The sequence below is a fragment of the Neofelis nebulosa genome, chromosome 2, assembly GCF_028018385.1.
Source record: "Neofelis nebulosa isolate mNeoNeb1 chromosome 2, mNeoNeb1.pri, whole genome shotgun sequence".
Taxonomy (NCBI): domain Eukaryota; kingdom Metazoa; phylum Chordata; class Mammalia; order Carnivora; family Felidae; genus Neofelis; species Neofelis nebulosa.
The window spans coordinates 168,013,878-168,036,105 of record NC_080783.1 but is presented as its reverse complement, the minus strand read 5'-3'; the positions used below and the strand labels follow the sequence as shown (position 1 = coordinate 168,036,105).

The 22,228-nt window shown below is 37.4% G+C and overlaps 1 protein-coding gene across 11 annotated transcripts in view; it reads left to right on the top strand.

Annotated features, from left to right (window-relative positions):
• LEPR (leptin receptor) overlaps nucleotides 1-22,228 on the top strand; it is a 156,665-nt gene that overhangs the window by 128,959 nt on the left and 5,478 nt on the right. For 9 of the 11 annotated variants that reach the window (XM_058717095.1, XM_058717094.1, XM_058717092.1 and 6 more), the window contains 4 exons: nucleotides 6,039-6,221; nucleotides 7,637-7,732; nucleotides 9,568-9,673; nucleotides 10,948-11,023. In XM_058717095.1, coding sequence (XP_058573078.1) covers nucleotides 6,039-6,221; nucleotides 7,637-7,732; nucleotides 9,568-9,673; nucleotides 10,948-11,023 — 461 coding nt within the window. Of the gene's footprint in view, nucleotides 1-6,038; nucleotides 6,222-7,636; nucleotides 7,733-9,567; nucleotides 9,674-10,947; nucleotides 11,024-16,117; nucleotides 16,699-22,228 lie in introns of those variants that run through there. The other 2 variants (XM_058717101.1, XM_058717100.1) reach the window with 2 other exon arrangements.

Below are 22,228 nucleotides of genomic sequence, written 5' to 3'. Positions count from 1 at the left end.
TTTAATTCCCTTGCCTTTGGGGATGTGCCGAGTAAGAGATTGCTACGGCTGAGGTCAGAGAGGTCTTTTCCTGCTTTCTCCTCTAAGGTTTTGATGGTTTCCTGTCTCACATTCAGGTCCTTTATCCATTTTGAGTTTATTTTTGTGAATGGTGTGAGAAAGTGGTCTAGTTTCAACCTTCTGCATGTTGCTGTCCAGTTCTCCCAGCACCATTTGTTAAAGAGACTGTCTTTTTCCCATTGGATGTTCTTTCCTGCTTTGTCAAAGATTAGTTGGCCATAGGTTTGTGGGTCTAGTTCTGGGGTTTCTATTCTATTCCATTGGTCTATGTGTCTGTTTTTATGCCAATACCATGCTGTCTTGATGATGACAGCTTTGTAGTAGAGGCTCAAGTCTGGGATTGTGATACCTCCTGCTTTGGTCTTCTTCAAAATTACTTTGGCTATTCGGGGCCTTTTGTGGTTCCATATGAATTTTAGGATTGCTTGTTCTAGTTTCGAGAAGAATGCTGGTGCAATTTTGATTGGGATTGCATTGAATGTGTAGATAGCTTTGGGTAGTATTGACATTTTGACAATATTTATTCTTCCAATCCATGAGCAGGGAATGTCTTTCCATTTCTTTATATCTTCTTCAATTACCTGCATAAGCTTTCTATAGTTTTCAGCATACAGATCTTTTACATCTTTGGTTAGATTTATTCCTAGGTATTTTATGCTTCTTGGTGCAATTGTGAATGGGATCAGTTTCTTTATTTGTCTTTCTGTTGCTTCATTGTTAGTGTATAAGAATGCAACTGATTTCTGTACATTGATTTTGTATCCTGCAACTTTACTGAATTCATGTATCAGTTCTAGCAGACTTTTGGTGGAGTCTATCGGATTTTCCATGTATAATATCATGTCATCTGCAAAAAGCGAAAGCTTGACTTCATCTTTGCCAATTTTGATGCCTTTGATTTCCTTTTGTTGTCTGATTGCTGATGCTAGAACTTCCAGCACTATGTTAAACAACAGCGGTGAGAGTGGGCATCCCTGTCGTGTTCCTGATCTCAGGGAAAAAGCTCTCAGTTTTTCCCCATTGAGGATGATGTTAGCTGTGGGCTTTTCATAAATGGCTTTTATGATCTTTAAGTATGTTCCTTCTATCCCGACTTTCTCAAGGGTTTTTATTAAGAAAGGGTGCTGGATTTTGTCAAAGGCCTTTTCTGCATCGATTGACAGGATCATATGGTTCTTCTCTTTTTTTTTGTTAATGTGATGTATCACGTTGATCGATTTGCGAACGTTGAACCAGCCCTGCATCCCAGGAATGAATCCCACTTGATCATGGTGAATAATTCTTTTTATATGCTGTTGAATTCGATTTGCTAGTATCTTACTGAGAATTTTTGCATCAATATTCATCAGAGATACTGGCCTGTAGTTCTCTTTTTTTACTGGGTCTCTGTCTGGTTTAGGAATCAAAGTAATACTGGCTTCATAGAATGAGTCTGGAAGTTTTCCTTCCCTTTCTATTTCTTGGAATAGCTTGAGAAGGATAGGTATTATCTCTGCTTTAAACATCTGGTAGAACTCCCCTGGGAAGCCATCTGGTCCTGGACTCTTACATGTTGGGAGATTTTTGATAACCGATTCAATTTCTTCGCTGGTTATGGGTCTGTTCAAGCTTTCTATTTCCTCCTGATTGAGTTTTGGAAGAGTGTGGGTGTTTAGGAATTTGTCCATTTCTTCCAGGTTGTCCAATTTGTTGGCATATAATTTTTCATAGTATTCCCTGATAATTGTTTGTATCTCTGAGGGATTGGTTGTAATAATTCCATTTTCATTCATGATTTTATCTATTTGGGTCATCTCCCTTTTCTTTTTGAGAAGCCTGGCTAGAGGTTTGTCAATTTTGTTTATTTTTTCAAAAAAACAACTCTTGGTTTCATTGATCTGCTCTACAGTTTTTTTAGATTCCATATTGTTTATTTCTGCTCTGATCTTTATTATTTCTCTTCTTCTGCTGGGTTTAGGCTGCCTTTGCTGTTCTGCTTCTATTTCCTTTAGGTGTGCTGTTAGATTTTGTATTTGGGATTTTTCTTGTTTCTTGAGATAGGCCTGGATTGCAATGTATTTTCCTCTCAGGACTGCTTTCGCTGCGTCCCAAAGCGTTTGGATTATTGTATTTTCATTTTCGTTTGTTTCCATATACTTTTTAATTTCTTCTCTAATTGCCTGGTTGACCCACTCATTCGTTAGTAGGGTGTTCTTTAACCTCCATGCTTTTGGAGGTTTTCCAGACTTTTTCCTGTGGTTGATTTCAAGCTTCATAGCATTGTGGTCTGAAAGTATGCATGGTATGATTTCAATTCTTGTAAACTTATGAAGGGCTGTTTTGTGACCCAGTATATGATCTATCTTGGAGAATGTTCCATGTGCACTCGAGAAGAAAGTATATTCTGTTGCTTTGGGATGCAGAGTTCTAAATATATCTGTCAAGTCCATCTGATCCAATGTATCATTCAGGGCCCTTGTTTCTTTATTAACTGTGTGTCTAGATGATCTATCCATTTCTGTAAGTGGGGTGTTAAAGTCCCCTGCAACTACCACATTCTTATCAATAAGGTTGCTTATGTTTATGAGTAATTGTTTTATATATCTGGGGGCTCCGGTATTCGGCGCATAGACATTTATAATTGTTAGCTCTTCCTGATGGATAGACCCTGTAATTATTATATAATGCCCTTCTTCATCTCTTCTTACAGCCTTTAATTTAAAGTCTAGTTTGTCTGATATAAGTATGGCTACTCCAGCTTTCTTTTGGCTTCCAGTAGCATGATAAATAGTTCTCCATCCCCTCACTCTCAATCTAAAGGTGTCCTCAGATCTAAAATGAGTCTCTTGTAGACAGCAAATAGATGGGTCTTGTTTTTTTATCCATTCTGATACCCTATGTCTTTTGGTTGGTGCATTTAATCCATTTACATTCAGTGTTATTATAGAAAGATACGGGTTTAGAGTCATTGTGATGTCTGTATGTTTTATGCTTGTAGTGATGTCTCTGGTACTTTGTCTCACAGGATCCCCCTTAGGATCTCTTGTAGGGCTGGTTTCGTGGTGACAAATTCCTTCAGTTTTTGTTTGTTTGGGAAGACCTTTATCTCTCCTTCTATTCTAAATGACAGACTTGCTGGATAAAGGATTCTCGGCTGCATATTTTTTCTGTTTAGCACACTGAAGATATCGTGCCAAGCCTTTCTGGCCTGCCAAGTTTCAAAGGAGAGATCAGTCACGAGTCTTATAGGTCTCCCTTTATATGTGAGGGCACGTTTATCCCTTGCTGCTTTCAGAATTTTCTCTTTATCCTTGTATTTTGCCAGTTTCACTATGATATGTCGTGCAGAAGATCGATTCAAGTTACGTCTGAAGGGAGTTCTCTGTGCCTCTTGGATTTCAATGCCTTTTTCTTTCCCCAGTTCAGGGAAGTTCTCAGCAATTATTTCTTCAAGTACCCCTTCAGCACCTTTCCCTCTCTCTTCCTCCTCTGGGATACCAATTATGCGTATATTATTTCTTTTTAGTGTATCACTTAGTTCTCTAATTTTTCCCTCATACTCCTGGATTTTTTTGTCTCTCTTTCTCTCAGCTTCCTCTTTTTCCATAACTTTATCTTCTAGTTCACCTATTCTCTCCTCTGCCTCTTCAATCCGAGCTGTCGTCATTTCCATTTTGTTTTGCATTTCGTTTAAAGCGCTTTTCAGCTCCTCGTGACTGTTCCTTAGTCCCTTGATCTCTGTGGCAAGAGATTCTCTGCTGTTCTCTATACTGTTTTCAAGCCCAGCGATTAATTTTATGACTATTATTCTAAATTCACTTTCTTTTATATTATTTAAATCCTTTTTGATCAGTTCATTAGCTGTTGTTATTTCCTGGAGATTCTTCTGAGGGGAATTCTTCCGTTTGGTCATCTTGGATAGTCCCTGGAGTGGTGAGGACCTGCAGGGCACTTCTCCTGTGCTGTGGTGTATAACTGGAGTTGGTGGGCGGGGCCGCCGTCCGACCTGATGTCTGCCCCCAGCCCACCGCTGGGTCCACAGTCAGACTGGTGTGTGCCTTCTCTTCCCCTCTCCGGGGCGGGATTCACTGTGGGGTGGCATGGCCCGTCTGGGCTACTTGCACACTGCCAGGCTTGTGGTGCTGGGGATCTGGCATATTAGCTGGGGTGGGTAGGCAAGGTGCATGGGGGCAGGAGGGGCAGGCTTAGCTCGCTTCTCCTGAGGTGATCCACTTCAGGAGGGGCCCTGTGGCAGCGGGAGGGAGTCAGATCCGCTGCCGGAGGTTTGGCTCCGCAGAAGCACAGAGTTGGGTGTTTGCGCGGGGCGAGCAAGTTCCCTGGCAGGAACTGGTTCCCTTTGGGATTTTGGCTGGGGGATGGGCGAGGGAGATGGTGCTTGCGAGCGCCTTTGTTTCCCGCCAAGCTGAGCTCTGCCGTCCGGGGGCTCAGCAGCTCTCCCTCCCTTTGTCCTCCAGCCTTCCCGCTTTCTGAGCAGAGCTGTTAACTTATGACCTCCCAGATGCTAAGTCGCGCTTGCTGTCGGAACACAGTCCGTCCGGCCCCTCCGCTTTTGCCAGCCAGACTCGGGGGCTCTGCTTGGCCGGCGAGCCGCCCCTCCGCCCCGACTCCCTCCCGCCAGTCCGTGGAGCGTGCACCGCCTCGCCGCCCTTCCTACCCTCTTCCGTGGGCCTCTCGTCTGCGCTTGGCTCTGGAGACTCCGTTCTGCTAATCCTCTGGCGGTTTTCTGGGTTCTTTAGGCAGGTGTAGGTGGAATCTAAGTGATCAGCAGGACGCGAGGTGAGCCCAGCGTCCTCCTACGCCGCCATCTTCCCTCCCTTCAAAGTGTAACTTTTTAATGGAAAATTCAAATCTCCTGTATCTCTACTAATCTCTTCCATGAAGTCTTTGCTTATTGCTTTGATTAGGTATGTCCTAAATTGGGGTGCTTCCTACCTTTCTTAAGGTATTTTATATCTTGCCTTATATTAATGATTAGTTTTGTACGTATAGTGTAAGCTTCTTGTAAGTTCCATAGCATCTACACAATGTTTTACACTAAAAATATTTTCCATCAAGATGTTCTAGAAATATTTATTGAATGCTGCACTGTGTTAGGTGGTGGGAACTCCAATGTGAGAAAAACTATAATGGTCTCAGTATCCACAGAGCCGAATCAACTTTTTGATTATTTAATTAACAAATAATCAAATAATCATACAAGTTGATGCTTATTTACAAACTGAGATAAATGTTCCCAGGAGAGGAATATAATTTTATAAAAGAAAATAAAATAGGAACCTGACTTGGTATTGAGGATTAGAGAGGCTTTCTTAAGCAAGCAGTATAGGAATGAAACTTCCCCAAAAGAGCATTGGCTCTTGAGAGAGTAAGAATCTGACCAAAAGTCCTTGTGGCATAGGAGAGGACATAAAGGAATTATTATCCTCACATATGGAAATACAGTGGAGGCAGTGGAGGCTTTTTTTTTTAAAGTAGGCTTCATGCCCAGCACAGAGTCCATTGTGGGGCTTGAACTCACAACCCTGAGATCAAGACCTGAGCTGAGATCAAGAGTCGGATGCTCAACTCACTGAGCTACCCAGGCACCCCTCCAGTGGAGGCTTTTAAGTGAGACTCTGTGAGGAGGGTGTTAAATGATCAGATTTGTTCTTTGAAAGCACAACTCCATCAGCAGGAGAGAAGAGTTTGGAGAGAAGTAGAGGGGATGATTAATAAGCTTGGGCAGTATTCCAGTGGCGAGCAACTTCCTTGACTCTATCCAAAATCCCGTTTTTGGTTTCTCCTCTATAGCATATATTCCCACATCTTTCTGCATACATGACTCTGTGGTACAAAAATAATTGTATTATCTTTATTTATATAAATGTCAGCCTTCTCTTCCTTCTCCTTTTGTCTAATAGGTTATATGTGCCTTGAGGGTATTTGATTTTTTACATTAATTTCGAATTTAAAAACAAATTTCCTTCTTTTCCCCTCAGTAAATACCGTGCAGTCACTCAGTGCTTATCCTTTAAACAGCAGTTGTGTGTTTCTTTCCTGGAAATTATCACCCAGTGATTACTCTCTGATGTATTTTATTACTGAGTGGAAAATTCTTAATGAAGACAGTGAAACTAAATGGCTTAGAATCCCTTCATCCGTTAAGAAGTATTATATTCATGGTAAGTTTGCTGTACTTTAATAAGTTTCTCTTATGGAGTAGTAGGAGAGTGATTATTAGTTCAAATAACATAGCCAGTTAATGAAAACTTAAAAAATATAGATGATACTGCCATCTTACTACATATAATTCTATCCCTTTATCATAAACATTCAATTCTATTTCATTTGATCCTTTTAAAATATTTTACACCGTTGTAATCATATCATCTATCAACTTTTTTTCTGATTTGTTCCTTTGATATATCACAAGCATGTTTCTCTTTTCTCCCCAATCCTTTTAACCGTATTTTTAATGATCATATAGCATCTTATTCTAAAGTCTACTTAAACCATTTATTTTTTTGAGAACATTTATGTTGCTTCTAGTTTTACCTTTTTTTTCTAGACTATTTTTTAATGGCTTTTACTATCTACCACCAAATTGTTTTCCCAAATATGTGTACCAACATATAATACCACTAGTGGAGAGTGGGAATGCCAGGCTGAAGGTCTAAAAATGTAGGACTTGGTGATGTAGGCAATATAAACTCCCCAAAGTAGACCAGTTGCCCCAGGAGGTGATTAAACCGCATAATATAGTATCTCCAAGTCTGAGTAAGGTTGAAGTAGGGAAGCTAGTGATTACCATGATCTGACAATACAGTATCACTCCAGAGACTTATACTTCAGTTGCATTCCAAAGACCCTAGTATCAGGGCACATAGAAACGATTGATAGAGAACTAAATTCAGTTCATTACCACTGTGGTCCAGATGATTATTTTCTGTGCTTTTATTTAAATTATGGGAATATATAATTTAGGCTTCAAAGAGATTGATCCCTTGTGGAATATTTATATATTATCAACATTTGTAAAAATGATACATCACTGATAGATTTGTTTTGAGCTTTGTTATACAGATGGTTGTTCCCTTGATGGGGGGCGGGGTGGGGGGCTGGATAAGCAAGGGGACTCCTGGTCCCTGCCCCTACTTTGCATTTCATAAGACGTTAGTCTCACAGCTGCCTTGAATAGGGAAACTAAGTAAACTAAATGCATATGAAAGAGGAATGTTGCTAGCTTTGGGGATATGGGAGAGGAGGTAGGGCATATTGTCCTAGAAAGGGAAACTGGAAGCTCATATCCTATGAGCTTGAACAAATTGGTAATCATTGGAACGTGCCTTTGAAAATTGCAATCTTCTGTCTCTGGGTAATATTTTCAAAAATTAGTTACTAAGTATTGTCATTACTAGGAGAATTTGGAATGCTTAGGTTATTTTTGAAACTTGCTTAGTCATCAGTTTCGATCCATAAATAACTAAATTTCTAGGTGTGGAAATATAGGAGAGTCACCTAAAATTTTTTTTATATAAGTTTTAGTCATTAATATTAATTCAGTAGGAATGACCCTTCAATAAATTTTTCTCCTCAGATCATTTTATTCCCATCGAGAAGTATCAATTCAGTCTTTACCCAGTATTTATGGAAGGAGTGGGGAAACCGAAGATAATTAATAGTTTTACCCCAGGTAAATTTTTTTCCTTTTGGTTTCTTTTTACACAGATGTGTGGTTTCCTACTCAGTTAGCAGTTATATTGCCATCTGATTATATTCTTTTTGATGAAGTCATGGAAGAGTCCAGAGTCTTACATAGATGTGTCAGGGAGTGATTGCAGTAGGGGTGTATGGTTCCCTGGTGGTAGTAAGAAGGAGAACAGCCAAGCATGGTATTGTATTCTCGTATTGGAAATTAAATTTTTCAGTCTCAAATTGGATAAAAAGTTAATGGAAACAAAATAAAGGGAGATATGCAGCTGTACAATAAAATTCATCATCAGAAAGACTACTTGGAAAAATAGGACTTTTCTGTACAATTCATATAAATGTATCTACCCCAAGTAATATGTTTGGGGGTATATACTTATGAGCCTTTAAATTTTAATCAGTCTTTTAAAGGAAACATTTTGTTCCCTAAAAATAAAACTAGAAAGGTAGTTATAGAAATAAATTCACTGTTCCTCTTAAATTTCTGATTCATCTTACCGTGGTTGGAGTATTAACATTTTGATTTTGCTATTACTGTTCACATTGTCTTCAAATCGAAGCAACCTAATGATGAAGTTGAAGAAAGAAATATTTTTCCTGGTTTCAGAATTAAAATAATTATAAAAATCCATTCATTATTTGGCAAATACATGTTGGGCACAAGAACTGGGGATTGAACAGTAAACATCAGTCTCTGTACTCATGGAGCTTAAACCCCAGTGCTCTAATGGGAATGACAGTAAACAAATCATGTATAATATAACAGCAGATAGAAGTAAGTGCCATGGGGCGCCTGGGTGGCTCAGTCGGTTGAGCGCCGACTTTGGCTCAGGTCACGATCTCGCGGTCCGTGAGTTCGAGCCCCGCATCGGGCCCCTGTGCTGACAGCTCAGAGCCCGGAGCCTGTTTCAGATTCTTTGTCTCCCTCTCTCTGACCCTACCCCATTCATGCTCTGTCTCTCTCTGTCTCAAAAATAAATAAACGTTAAAAAAAAAAATTAAAAAAAAAAAAGAAGTAAGTGCCATGAAGCAAAATAAAAGTAAGATGAGTTAAAGTGTGGTTCTTTAGGGGCTCCTTGTTGGGGGGGGGGTCTCAGTAAGGTAAGCGTCTGGCTTCAGCTGAGGTCATGTTCTCATGGCTTGTGAGTGTGCGCTCTGTGTAGGGTTCTCTGCTGTCAGTGCAGAGCCCAATTCGGATCCTCTGTCTCCCTGTCTCTCTGTCCCTCCCCTGCTCACACATTCTCTCTCTCTTTCTCAAAAATAAATAAACATTAAAAAAAAAGTGCTGCTTTAGTTAGGATGTCCAGAATTGGTCTTTTTCTCTGTGCAGATGACATTTAAGTCAAGACCTACAAGTACAAAAGAAGACATTTCAGGCAAAGGTTAGCAAGTGCAAAGTTTCTGAAGAGCAAGTATATTTGGTAGCTCAAGAAAAGCAAGGTCAATGTGTGTGTAGTGAACAAGGTAGACATTGGCAGGTGTTGTAAGTAGGCTTCTCTAGAAGCAGATGCTGAGACAGAGTCATCAGAACTTTAATTGGTACTTTGACTTATATAACCTAAGGTGATCAAATGGAATTGGCAAAGAAATAATTTTGAAAAAATGTTTTGCTAAATTACAGTAAACATAATTCTGAACAAAATAATCATTTTATTAATGTGACCATAATTATAGTTTATCTTTTTCTTATTTTTATATCTTTAAAGTAATGCAGATTTATGATAAAATCAGAAAAAAAGTCTATTGTAATTATTGATACAGAAAGATGTTATTATTTTCTCAAGCTTCCGAATCATGTGAATTGTATGTCTTTTTCAGATGATATTGAAAAACGCCAGAATGATGCAGGTCTATATGTAATTGTGCCAATAATTATTTCCTCTTCAATCTTATTGCTTGGAACATTATTAATATCACACCAAAGGTAATGTACTTGATGTGAAAAATCTTTATGAAAAAAGCCCTTGAGCATATTTAAACCTTAATTTAAACCCCAAATCAGAAACATTAAAGTATGCTAGATATGTTTATGTGTATTCAGTATACAATTAAGATAGCCTAAAAAGAAAAGGCCTGTTTTCAGGAAACCACATTCTGTTTTGCTAGTACCACATAAACATCATGGAAGAAATTCATTTTTTTTAATTAATTAATTTATTTATCCATCCATCTATCTATTTATTTATTATTATTTTTTAATCTTCATTTTTAAGAGACAGAGAGGGAGAGTGAACACGATCAGGGGATGGGCAGAGAGAGAGGGAAATAGAGGATCAAAGATCTGAAGCAGGTTCTACATTGAGAGTGAAGAGCCCAATACAGGGCTCAAACTTACAAACTGTGAGATCATGACCTGAGCTGAATTTGGACACTTAACTGACTGAGCCACCCAGGCACCCCAGAAATTCATTTTTAAAATGTAAATACATTCAGGAAATAACAGGCTTATAACAGGATATCCTAAGCAGTATGTTCTCAGATATGGCAAAAATGACTTTTAGAGTTGTAGATTTTGGGTTGAGGACTTTTAGTGATGAAGATTTACCTGGAGTGGTCAGTTCATTTTTAAAAATCAGCACTGCATGGCTCCCCAGTTTGGCAAATAGCCTTGTTTGGCAAATAACCTTGAATTTCTTGTGGTTCTGTGGGTGCCCCATCACTGTGAGCTGAGAGGTCCGGACCAATGATATTATTTCACACATGCCAAATCTCTACAGAAACTTTTGTCTTATAGCAGAAAAGAGGGACAGGGGGTTTTAGAATCTGAATATATCTTTCAGTCAAGTGAGCTGATGAGGCCATATCAAGTGGAATTGTTTCTGAAATTCAATTGATGGCCACTTTTATTTTTTTTATTTTTTTATTTTTCCCCAATATATGAAATTTATTGTCAAATTGGTTTCCATACAACACCCAGTGCTCATCGATGGCCACTTTTAATGTATTATTTTCTCCAAAAAAAATCCATGCCAAGTGTTCAGCACAGTGCCTGGCATAGAGCTTTCAAATAGTGTTGGTTATTTTTATTATTATACTGGTTATTAGATTTGATCTAGACAGAACGTTGTGGAAATCTTCATGGGATAGTATCTGAAATGAATCAAGCCCTACTGAGACATGGCTGATTAATTTCTAGTTTGTGCACTCATTAACTGTGAACATTTTCAGTATGAATGTTTTGTTATTTATCCTTTGCAGAATGAAAAAGATGTTTTGGGAAGATGTTCCAAACCCCAAGAACTGTTCCTGGGCACAAGGACTTAATTTTCAGAAGGTCCCTTTTTCAGTTTTTTTAACCCAAAATGTATAAGATTGCATTTAAATGCTATATGCCTTATATAGCTTCAAACATTATTAAGGTTTAAAATATTTTAAGGATACAGTTTAGGTCTTATTGTATTCATTTAAATATGAGTTCTATTTAATTACATATTTTTAAGAATAGCAAGATGCAGAGATTTAAAACCAGCATGAAACAAAATTCAGTAGGTAGTTTATCATGTGGGCATTAAATATATATCTGTATCACAGTATATAATAAAATAAATATTAGAATATTAAGAGTTAAATCTGATGAAGAACAGATATTTGGTATACTTTTTTGGTATAAATTGATTGTCTTTAGGTAAAAGCTGGAATCAATATTTTTAATCCCTGTAATTATTACCATAATTATTTAAATAAATTAAAAAGTATAAAAATAATTCTGGCCTCAAACACCACAACCTGAAAAATATAATTACCGTAATAAAGCTTACATTTAAGTACATTGGTTTTTTTTCAAGCTAAAGTACTTTATGAATTAGCTACAATAAAATAATTTGTACTTACATCTATGATAGGACTTCTTAGAAACCTCTAGTGTTTAATATTTCATTAGTTCTTGTAGTTTCCCTTGAAGCCAGGTTGGTTTTCCACCCATAAAATTGAGAAAATAGAATTCAGTTTTCACGTCCAAATATCAACATGCTGTTTTAAATATCAGTCATTTGGAGGTTATTAAGCAGTCTCAATGATTGCATCTTTATTATTAGTCACTGTTGAAAAGTCTTCACTGGTTTCCTTTTAGCTACAAGATAAAGTACAGTCCCTTTAAGCTAGCACTCAATGACTTCTGTCTACAATCTGTTATCAATTTACATATCCTATCTCTTCTGTCCCTGGGCCTTGGTCATGCCTTTACTGTTCCCTTTACCTCTACAGCCCCACCATGTCAGTGAAGACCTTGCCCTTCTAGGCCCTCTTCCCCAAACCTTCCTTTAACAAAAGTAGTTCAGAATTTCTCCCCCTCTAAGTTCCCAGAGTATTTTACTGTTTAATTTTTGTGAAAAGTGCTCTGAATTCCTGGGGAGTATTTTACCCCTCACAAATATTGACTGACTTCCTGCTGCATGTGAAGTATGAAAGTGAAGATTCAGTAAAGCATTGCTGGTAATTCATAAGAGTGTCTGCTTATATACGTGCAAATCACTGAGACATAGTCGTATATGCTTCAATCTGCAGCATCTCAGTTTCATTTCCTGTAAAATGAAGTTTAATAGAACTTACATCATAAGATTGTTTTGGGGATTGAAGAAGATGGTACTTGTAACATAGTTAAGTTTCAATAACTATTAGTTATCATTATTTTACATATTTAGATGTTTTAAATTATTATTCTTTCAGTTACACTGTGGGGTAAGTATCATTATCTCCATTTTATAGAAGAAAAAACCTGAAGCGCATAGTGATTAGGTGATTTATTTTAGAACCTGGCTTGGCTTCCCTGTTTGTCTCACAGTGGAGCTTGCTCCATTAGTTCTTTTTCTCTCTAGCGGTGGCTTTCAATTTTTTTTTTTTTATTTGACCATGACCCACAGTAAGAAATACGCCTTACCTTGCAGCCCAGTACACGCATAGATGTAGATATGCAAAACTGAAAAAGGATGTCAAAGTGATTTTATTATATGCAGTGCTATTTTCAAAATTCTATTTTGTTTTAAAAATACCGATTGCAACCCAGTACGTTGATTTCACATACTAATGGCCTATGACTTGAGGTTAGAAAAACACTGCTCTACAGCTTATCGATGAACAAATGAACAAATATGTAATATTGTAGATATAACAGTGCAAACAATTACATTGTAATCTTTCAGCAGAAATTAGTCTTTTTTATATTAAATATAATTTATTGTCAAATTGGTTTCCATACAACACTCAGTGCTCATCCCAACAAATGCCCTCCTCAATGCCCATCACCCACTTTCCCCTCCCCCCCACCCGCCATCAACCCTCAGTTTGTTCTCAGTGTTTAAGAGTCTCTTATGGTTTGCCTCCCTCCCTCTCTGTAATTTTTTTTTCCCCTTCCCCTCCCCCATGGTCTTCTGTTAAGTTTCCCAGGATCCACATATGAGTGAAAACATATGGTATTTGTCTTTCTCTGCCTGACTTATTTCACTTAGTATAATACCCTCTGTTCTGTTCACGTTGCTGCAAATGGCCAGATTTCATTCTTTCTCATTGCCAAGTAGTATGCCATTGTATATATAAACCACATCTTCTTTATCCATTTTTCAGTTGATGGACATTTAGGCTCTTCCCATAATTTGGCTATTGTTGAAAGTGCTGCTATAAATATTGGGGTACAAGTGCCCCTGTGTATCAGCACTCCTGTATCCCTTGGATAAATTCCTAGCAGTGCTATTGCTGGGTCATAGGGTAGATCTATTTTTAATTTTTTGAGAAACCTCCACACTGTTTTCCAGAGCAGCTGCACCAGTTTGCATTCCCACCAGCAGTGCAAGAGGGTTCCTGTTTCTCCACATCCTTGCCAGCATCTATAGTCTCCTGATTTGTTCATTTTAGTCTCTCTGGCATGAGGTGGTATCTCAGTGTGGTTTTGATTTGTATTTCCTTGATGAGGAGTGACATTGAACATCTTTTCATGTGCCTGTTGGCCATCTGGATGTTTTCTTTAGAAAAGTGTCTATTCATGTCTTTTGCCCATTTCTTCACTGGATTATTTGTTTTTTGGGTGTGGAGTTTGGTGAGTTCTTTATAGATTTTGGATACTAGCCCTTTGTCCGATATGTCATTTGCAAATATCTTTTCCCATTCCATTGGTTGCCTTTTAGTTTTGTTGATTGTTTCCTTTGCAGTGTAGAAGCTTTTATCTTGATGAGGTCCCAGTAGTTCATTTTTGCTTTTAATTCCCTTGCCTTTGGAGATGTGTTGAGAAAGAAATTGCTGCAGCTGAGGTCAGAGAGGTTTTTTCCTGCTTTCTCCTCTAGGGTTGTGATGGTTTCCTGTCTCACATTCAGGTCCTTCATCCATTTTGAGTTTATTTTTGTGAACGGTGTAAGAAAGTGGTCTAGTTTCATTCTTCTACATGTTGCTGTCCAGTTCTCCCAGCACCATTTGTTAAAGAGACTGTCTTTTTCCCATTGGATACTCTTTCCTGCTTTGTCAAAGATTAGTTGGCCATACATTTGTGGGTCCAATTCTGGAGTCTCTATTCTATTCCATTGGTCTATGGCACTGTCTAATCTTCAGACCAGGTAGCACTAGTTTTAAAGATGTTCAGGGGCGCCTGGGTGGCGCAGTCGGTTAAGCGTCCGACTTCAGCCAGGTCACGATCTCGCGGTCTGTGAGTTCGAGCCCCGCGTCAGGCTCTGGGCTGATGGCTCGGAGCCTGGAGCCTGTTTCCAATTCTGTGTCTCCCTCTCTCTCTGCCCCTCCCCCGTTCATGCTCTGTCTCTCTCTGTCCCAAAAGTAAATAAAAAAAAAAAGTTGAAAAAAAAAATTAAAAACAATAAAAAAAAAAAAAGATGTTCATTCTCTTTATAGAAACTTCACTTTGTTTTGAGTCCATCTAGCCCCATACCTCTCTCAGCTATCCACTTACTTGCTGTAAGACTCCCCTTTCATTAAACAGAAGTCATGGTATTTTTTTAATTTGTAAAATATTTATTCCTCTCCTCTCTCTTCCATTGTAAATTCATATAGTAACATTTTTGTAGCTATAGTGATATTTCAGCCATATATATTTATTTGTCGTTCATTCATTCATTCAGTAAGCACATAGTGAGTATTTATATGTAAGTCTAGGATATTGCTTGGATCTTGGAAAACAAATTTTTAAGAGATTTTCCTTAGTATCTGGGAAATAAGACAGATCATAAAGGAGTGGCTGGGTGGAAAGCAGGGTAGAAAGAACTTGTCTTCTTTACCATCTCCAAAATAGTTGATTCATTTTAAAATTCATTAATTTCACTCATTCACTCATGGGCTATTTATTGAATACCTATTCTGTGCTAGTCACTATGCAATATCTTCAGGTTGTAATGACCAGAAAACAGAAATTCCTGGAGCGAATGGTCTAGTGGGGAAGATAAGCATCAATCAATGATAATGAAAATAATAATAATATATATATGATCTATATGATATACTAATAATTATAAACAACATGTTGTTAAAGAAAAGGATCCATTGTGCTGAACTTAGTGTGTGGGATGGATGGGGACGAGAGGGTGAAGATAGGAAAGCGACAATCGAGCTAAGCTCTGGAAGATGTGTAGTCATTAAATAGATTTTGTGGTGGAGGGGTAGAGCCCAGGCAAAGCCACCTGCAAATATAAAGCCCTGAGGTAGAAAGGATCATAGCACATTCACAAACTGAAAATAGGGAGATTAAAAGACAGTGTAGTTTTTAATTACAATGTAATATTTAATTTTCTTAAATATGAAGGGTTCTTTATTTTAATATGAGCTTTTTTTTTTTTTTTTGGTCAGAAAAACTACCTATATAAGCAAAAATTTTAAAGCTTCACTATACAAGTATATATGAATGCAGAGAATAACCATCTCACTGTCTCTTTAGGGGAAGCTAAAATATTCTGTCTTCAACATGTGAAGCTCTGAAATTTTCCCTATGCACCACCATGAAAATGGTTTCTAAGTGTTTACCAGGGCAGGGAAATGATCAGGCCCATCTCAGCAAATGCACTTTGAGCCTGCACCAAATGTCTTTTCCTTTCCAGAAAATGGTGTGTGCAAAGGAAACACTTGATGGGTAGAGGTCGGGTCAGTAAATATTTGTAGACTATGTGCTCCCCTGTCTCACATGGACATGATGAAAATGAGCACAAAGCTGCAGCAGATCATCTGACAGACATTATATACAAGGAGACTGAAATACCACTAAAATTTCCTATGTTCTGATAAAATAAAGAAGTGTGAAGAATTTTTAGGATACTTAAAGTGGGTGTGAATATCCTTATTTGTAAGACCGATTTTCCCCCCTCTGCAGATATTTGACTTTATATAATCTTATAAGATATTATTTGAGCACAACTAGTCCTTAAGATGCATAATTTATTTCTAGGGATTAATAGGTACACAGAAAACATAATCAGGAATAAAGGAATTTTTGGAATATAATGGCGATATTTGAAGAGTGAAGAATATAATTTCAAAGGATTTTACTAATGGTAAACATTTAATCCTCTAAAATTCAATAACTTAAGAAAAATCTCATTTTCTACTTTATCTCCTAAATAACTAAAAATAATAGTTTTTAGTCTAATAGAGAAAAATAATATAGTGTAATTCATACTAATTTCTAAAAAGGGTAAGGCAAATTTACTATTGGCTCTTCACTTTCATATTTTATTTTATTTAATTCTCATAGGCCTAACCGTCTTAAATTTTATGATGACCATACTGAGTCTCAGAGTGGTTCGGTGGCTTGTCTTGATCATCTATCCTGTACTTGTATAAACCTTCGTTAAACCCCAGTCCATTGGACTCAAACTGCTACCCTTGCCATCAGTTCCATATTAACAAATGTATTACTTAATTTAACTAGTGCCATTAATTGTACACCTAAAAATAATTGAAATGGTAAATCTTATGTTATATATATTTTAACAAAATTCTAAAAATTGGTAAAAATCTGAATAGACATTTAAAAATATTTTTAAATGTTTATTTTTGAGACAAGGGGTAGAGAGAGAGGTAGACACAGAATCCAAAGTAGGCTCCAGACTCTGAGCTGTCAGCACAGAGCCTGATGCAGGGCTCGAACTCACAAACTGTGAGATCATGACCTGAGCCAAAGTCGGACGCTTAACTGACTGAGCCACGCAGGAGCCCCTGAATAGATATTTTTGCAAAGAAGACATATAAGTGAAAAATAAGCACTAATGCATATATGTTCAACATTGGGGAAATACAAGCCAAAAACACAAGATACCACTTTACACTGGCTAGAATGGCTATAATCAAAAAGATGATAAGTGTTGGTGAGAACATGGAGAAATTAGAACTTATACACTGCCAGTGGGAAAGTAAACTGATGCAGCCCTTTCTGTGCTAACAGCACAGAGCCTGCTTGGGATTCTCTCTTTCTCTCTCTGTCTGCCCCTCCCCCTGCTCATGCTCTCTTTCTCTTGAAGTAAATAAATACACTTTAAAAAAAATGATGCAGCCCTTTTGGAAAATGGTCTTAACAGTTCAACATAGAATTACCATATGACCCAATAATTCCACTGCTAGGTATGTATCCAATAGAAATGAAATCATGTATTTACATGGAGATTTATACATGAATGTTCATAACAACATTGTTTATAATGGCCAAAATGTGGCAACAAGCCATATTTTTTAATATCCATCAAATGCTGAATGGATAAGCAAAGGGTGATATATCCAATTCTAAAACAAAAGGAAACAACAAACAAAAAACCCACAACGTGTTGCAAAGCAAACATACTGTGGTAGTCCATTGTTCTTAAAAACAATGACAGTATTTTTTCAACGTTTTTTTTTTTGGGGGACAGAGAGAGAGCATGAACGGGGGAGGGGCAGAGAGAGAGGGAGACACAGAATCGGAAACAGGCTCCAGGCTCCGAGCCATCAGCCCAGAGCCTGACGCGGGGCTCGAACTCACGGACCGCGAGATCGTGACCTGGCTGAAGTCGGACGCTTAACCGACTGCGCCACCCAGGCGCCCCAATGACAGTATTTTTTAAGGAGATAATTTTTTACGTCAAATATTTTCCTTAATTTGTTCTTCACATTCAGATTACTTTGAGCATTGGTTTTTATGAAAGTAATCTATACTTGTAATTCTTTAGATATCCAACCTGGTTTCTAAAATACTCCCTAAAAGTAATCTCTTCCATTTTTTAAGCTATCATTCTCATTGCCTTTGGTTTATAATTAATCAAAAATCCATATTTGCCTCATATTTTTTTATTGATAAAAGTTAAGATGAAGTTTGTCCTGCTTATTCCTCTCATTCGTTTTGGTCCCTCCTTCCCTTTTTAGGGGCACCGACTTTCAAGAATATAGTATGTATTTGTCTAGTTTGTGCTTTTGTACTTTACTGTATCTGTATATGTGTATCCATGACCAATGAACAATAATACTTTTGGCATTAATTAATGTTATCATGCCTTCCATATCATTCAAAAATTACTTTTGTTCTAAGCATTGTTTTTTTGAGATCTTTCCATGTTGATGCCATTAACGGAGTTCAGCTATGTGGACTGGCCGATTGTATTCCATCCTATAAATATATCATAATTCATATGTCGATTCCCCCTATGGATATTTAGTTGTTTGCAAACTTTTTCTATTCATTGCAAACAATGCTGCTGTAAACATGGTTGTTAATATCTCTTTGTTCTCTGGGGATGTATATGTCCCATTATTTAAAAAGATAAGTTTTTGCATGAGCATGTGATCAATGTGCATGGTTGAATAGTGAAATAGTATGGAAGAGCATTTGTTGCAAAGTAGAGTGTCCTCCTCCATCCCTACCTACCCTTAGTCTTGCTTTCCAAATGCTATTACTTTAAACTGGTTTGCTTTTAACTTTTCTGGCAAGTCATCTTTATATTTCTAAAAATAATATGCTTACACCACTACGGAATGTAGACATGATCAATTGGTTTCTGGCTATAATGAATATTTATTGATACACATACTTTTCCTTCCGTTCTCCTTTTCCCATGCTCCTACGACATACTGTGTTGTCGCTTTTTCCCCATTTTTTTCAGTAATTACTCTGCAACCTCAGAAGAATCTTTTTAAATTCCATTTACTTCCATCAATAGAGGCCACTTGTAGGAGCTCCCCTTCTAGGGAGCTTTATTGTTAAATAAAGACATTAGCACTCTTACCTTCTCTCTCCACCTCCCAGTCTATGTAAATAGGACTCTTCGCTTTAAGTCAGGATTGATAGCATGTTTTGTCCTATAATCATTGTAAAAAACACAAAGTCAGTAAACTGCATTTAGGTGGCTATGGGTATGTAAACGCTGTTCCTTGAAGAACAAGTAATATACGTGATGACATTTCTTGGTAGTTCCAATGTCACAGGAGAATGTTTTTTTAAAAGATATTAGAAATATTTCACCTGTTGGTCAGAATTGTGCCAAATTTTAGTTGGGTTCGTTTTTAGTTTTTATGGGGTTGTTGTTGCTTTCTCTAGTGTTTCTAATTGCCTTTATAAAAATGTTATGTTTATTTTTGACAGAGAGACAGAGGGTGAGCAGGGGAGGGACAGAGAGGGAGACACAGAATCTGAAACAGGGTACAGGCTCTGAGCTGTCAGCACAGAGCCCAGCATGGGGCTTGAACTCATGAATGGTGAGATCATGACCTGAGCCAAAGTCAGATGCTTAACCGACTGAGCCACCCAGGTGCCTGCTGATTGCTTCTTTCAAAGTGTTTTTGAATGTCTGTGTGCTGCTATTATACAAACTTCTTCACTGGACACCTTTTCCCAGTGTATCTGCCCAGGAAACCCTATATCCTCCTACTTCAATCCGGATAAGGTGTTTTCTATAATTTCTACGAGCCGTCACCCAGAATTTTTCCTTAACTGGTTTCTAGTGATTGTTGCTTCCTAAGTTCGTTTCCTTCCTCTTTCTTGATTAACTACATCCTTAAGTAACCTCCTAAGAAATGTTATGTGCTAAGTCAGAGTCTCTTCATGCCTGAAATTCTTTTCATTGTGCCTTCATTGATCATTAGTTTGGTGGAGTAGAGTAGCCATTTCCAGATTGGACAAACCTTTCCAATTCAACTTTGAAGCAATTCCTGTCTCATCATCTAGCACTCAGCATTGCTTCTGAGAACTCAGATGCCATTCTAATTTTTACTCCTCACTGGTTACTTGCAGTTTTCTTGCATTTAAAAATTCTCTCCATTTGTGTGTTCTAAAATTTCAGCGATGGATCTTGGGAGGTTCTTTTTCATTTAACTTGGTCACCATTTGAAGATACTTTCAATTCCATGCCTTCTGTCTTATCTAAGAAATTATATTATTTCTTTGTGATTTCCTCTCTTCCTGTTTCTTTTGTTTTCTCTTTCTAGAATATGTATTTGTTAGATGTTGAGCCCTTTGCATAGATCTTCTATATTTCTTATCACTTTAATATGTTCTTTTGTTGTGTTTTGTTTTACATTGAGACCTTGCCATATCCTGTTCTTCTAGTGTTTCTGTTGAACTTTTATTTACTATTACATTTGTAAATTTGCAAGCTTTTTTTTTCAGAGTATTTTGTTCTGGTTTTATATATGATATTTTCTTAAATCTTACTAGAAGGACCATTTTAAGGATCATTGTTTGTTTGAAAAATTCTCTTTTTTCCTTTTTCCCTGATTTCCCTTTCTGCCAGGATCCTATTTTCTTCTTGTTTATATTGGCTTTTCTTTTTTTTAATCTCAGACTTTCCCTAAATATCTAGTAATTATTTGGTTTCCTTTAATGTTTTAGAATGAAACTGTAGATGAGCTGATTGGGAGCCCAATGTGTATAGGCAGGGATTGTTGCTCTGGGTGGGTAGATAGGGCTCTGGCTAGCTGAGGAAAAAAATGTACTCACAGTCACTAATACCCCACAGCTGCTTAGTAACTCCCAGGAGAGCTCCTTTGTTGCTTTTGAAAACAAAACCTCAATTTGGGTGTGGAAGGTAGTTCTAATGTAAAGGCTCTTCCATATACAACAGAGAACTGGAAGAGCCCCATTCCTTCATATCTTCTTTTATCTGCCATTTCTTCACTCATTTCTTCACTCAACTCACTCATTTACCTGCTTTTACCTGCCATTTCGTCACTCACCATCTCAACTGGATTCAACTAGGCAAACTGGCTTTCTCTTCAGCCACAGCCTGTCTGGAGATACTTTGGTTTGTAGCTTTCTTTGCTCATCCTCGTTGGTCTATACTCTTCTGGTTGTTTTCCAGAACAATTCATTTAGAAGTGAATTCAAAATCTTATTCCCTCTTGCCTTCTCAGGTTATCTTCTGTGCTGTGGGTATATATTTGTTGTTTGTGTACTTTTATTGTGACAGAGTTCTACAAAGATGAGAGAGAAATGTGTTCAACCTGCCATCTTGAACCAGAATACTGTGCTACACCATTTCTTTTCATACTTTAAAAGTCAGAATCTTAAAAATAAATTAAAAATAAAATAAAAATAAATATATAAATCAGAATCTTAAACAGAAGTTGAATTCTTGTAGGAAAATACAATGACGCAATAGACTTGCTTTTTCTTCTAATGCAAATTTCATAGTGTTTAAAAGACTGCAACCAATTTGGTTATTTACCTTTCTCTTTAGCAGTGTTGCCTAATCTATCATTTTCTTCCTCTAAATCTAAATCATCTGTAATTTTTTGGGGTGGAGGGGAATCTAACCCCGCTTGTTTGTTGTCTTCTTCACAAGAGTGTACTCCAGTTAACGACTTACTTTAGAAGTGAGAAAGCTAAAGCCAAATAGATTTTCCCTTGTGATTCAAAGACTATCCAAGATTCCTCAGTCTGCTCTAGGCCTCCAAAGAAGAAGCTCAAAGACCTGCAGCTTCCCAGAATGCCAGCCTCACAGATCTGAGGCAGAGCAACTCTGAAATTGGTCTTGCAGAAGTGGGTAGAGCTGGTGTGGTTTTGAGTTGGAAGTTCTATTTAGGAGTACACGTTACTGGGCTTAGAAATACCTATTTCACTCCCCTAAAATATGATTTCAGTTTTCTTTACTTTCCTGTTCTTCATATTTGTTATATGCCCATGAATTATAAGTAGCCAGAGGAGAGACTGAATTAATCGGCTGAAATCTAACACAGCAAGTAGAAAAAGCAAAACAAATAACATGTTTTCCTGCCTGTTTGCAGTTAGCATCTCTTTTCATCTTACCATTGTTTTATAGAAAGTTTGTTAGACTGGAAGAAAATAAAGAACTAAGTTGGGGTCCTCACTCTGCTCTAATTAGCTCTGTAACTTTAAGCCCCAGTCAATTTGTTTACAAAAAAAAAGGGAGACTCATGGACCAGATGGTTTCTTAGATTTTTTTTTCCCCCTAGATTAGATTAGATTTCCTAGATTAGAAAAATCATGATAATGGTCCACTATTTCAGTTCTTCTTTCTCTTAATTTTTGAACTTTTGTTTTTACTCCTCTACTCTTTTACTCTTTCTTGTTTCAAGC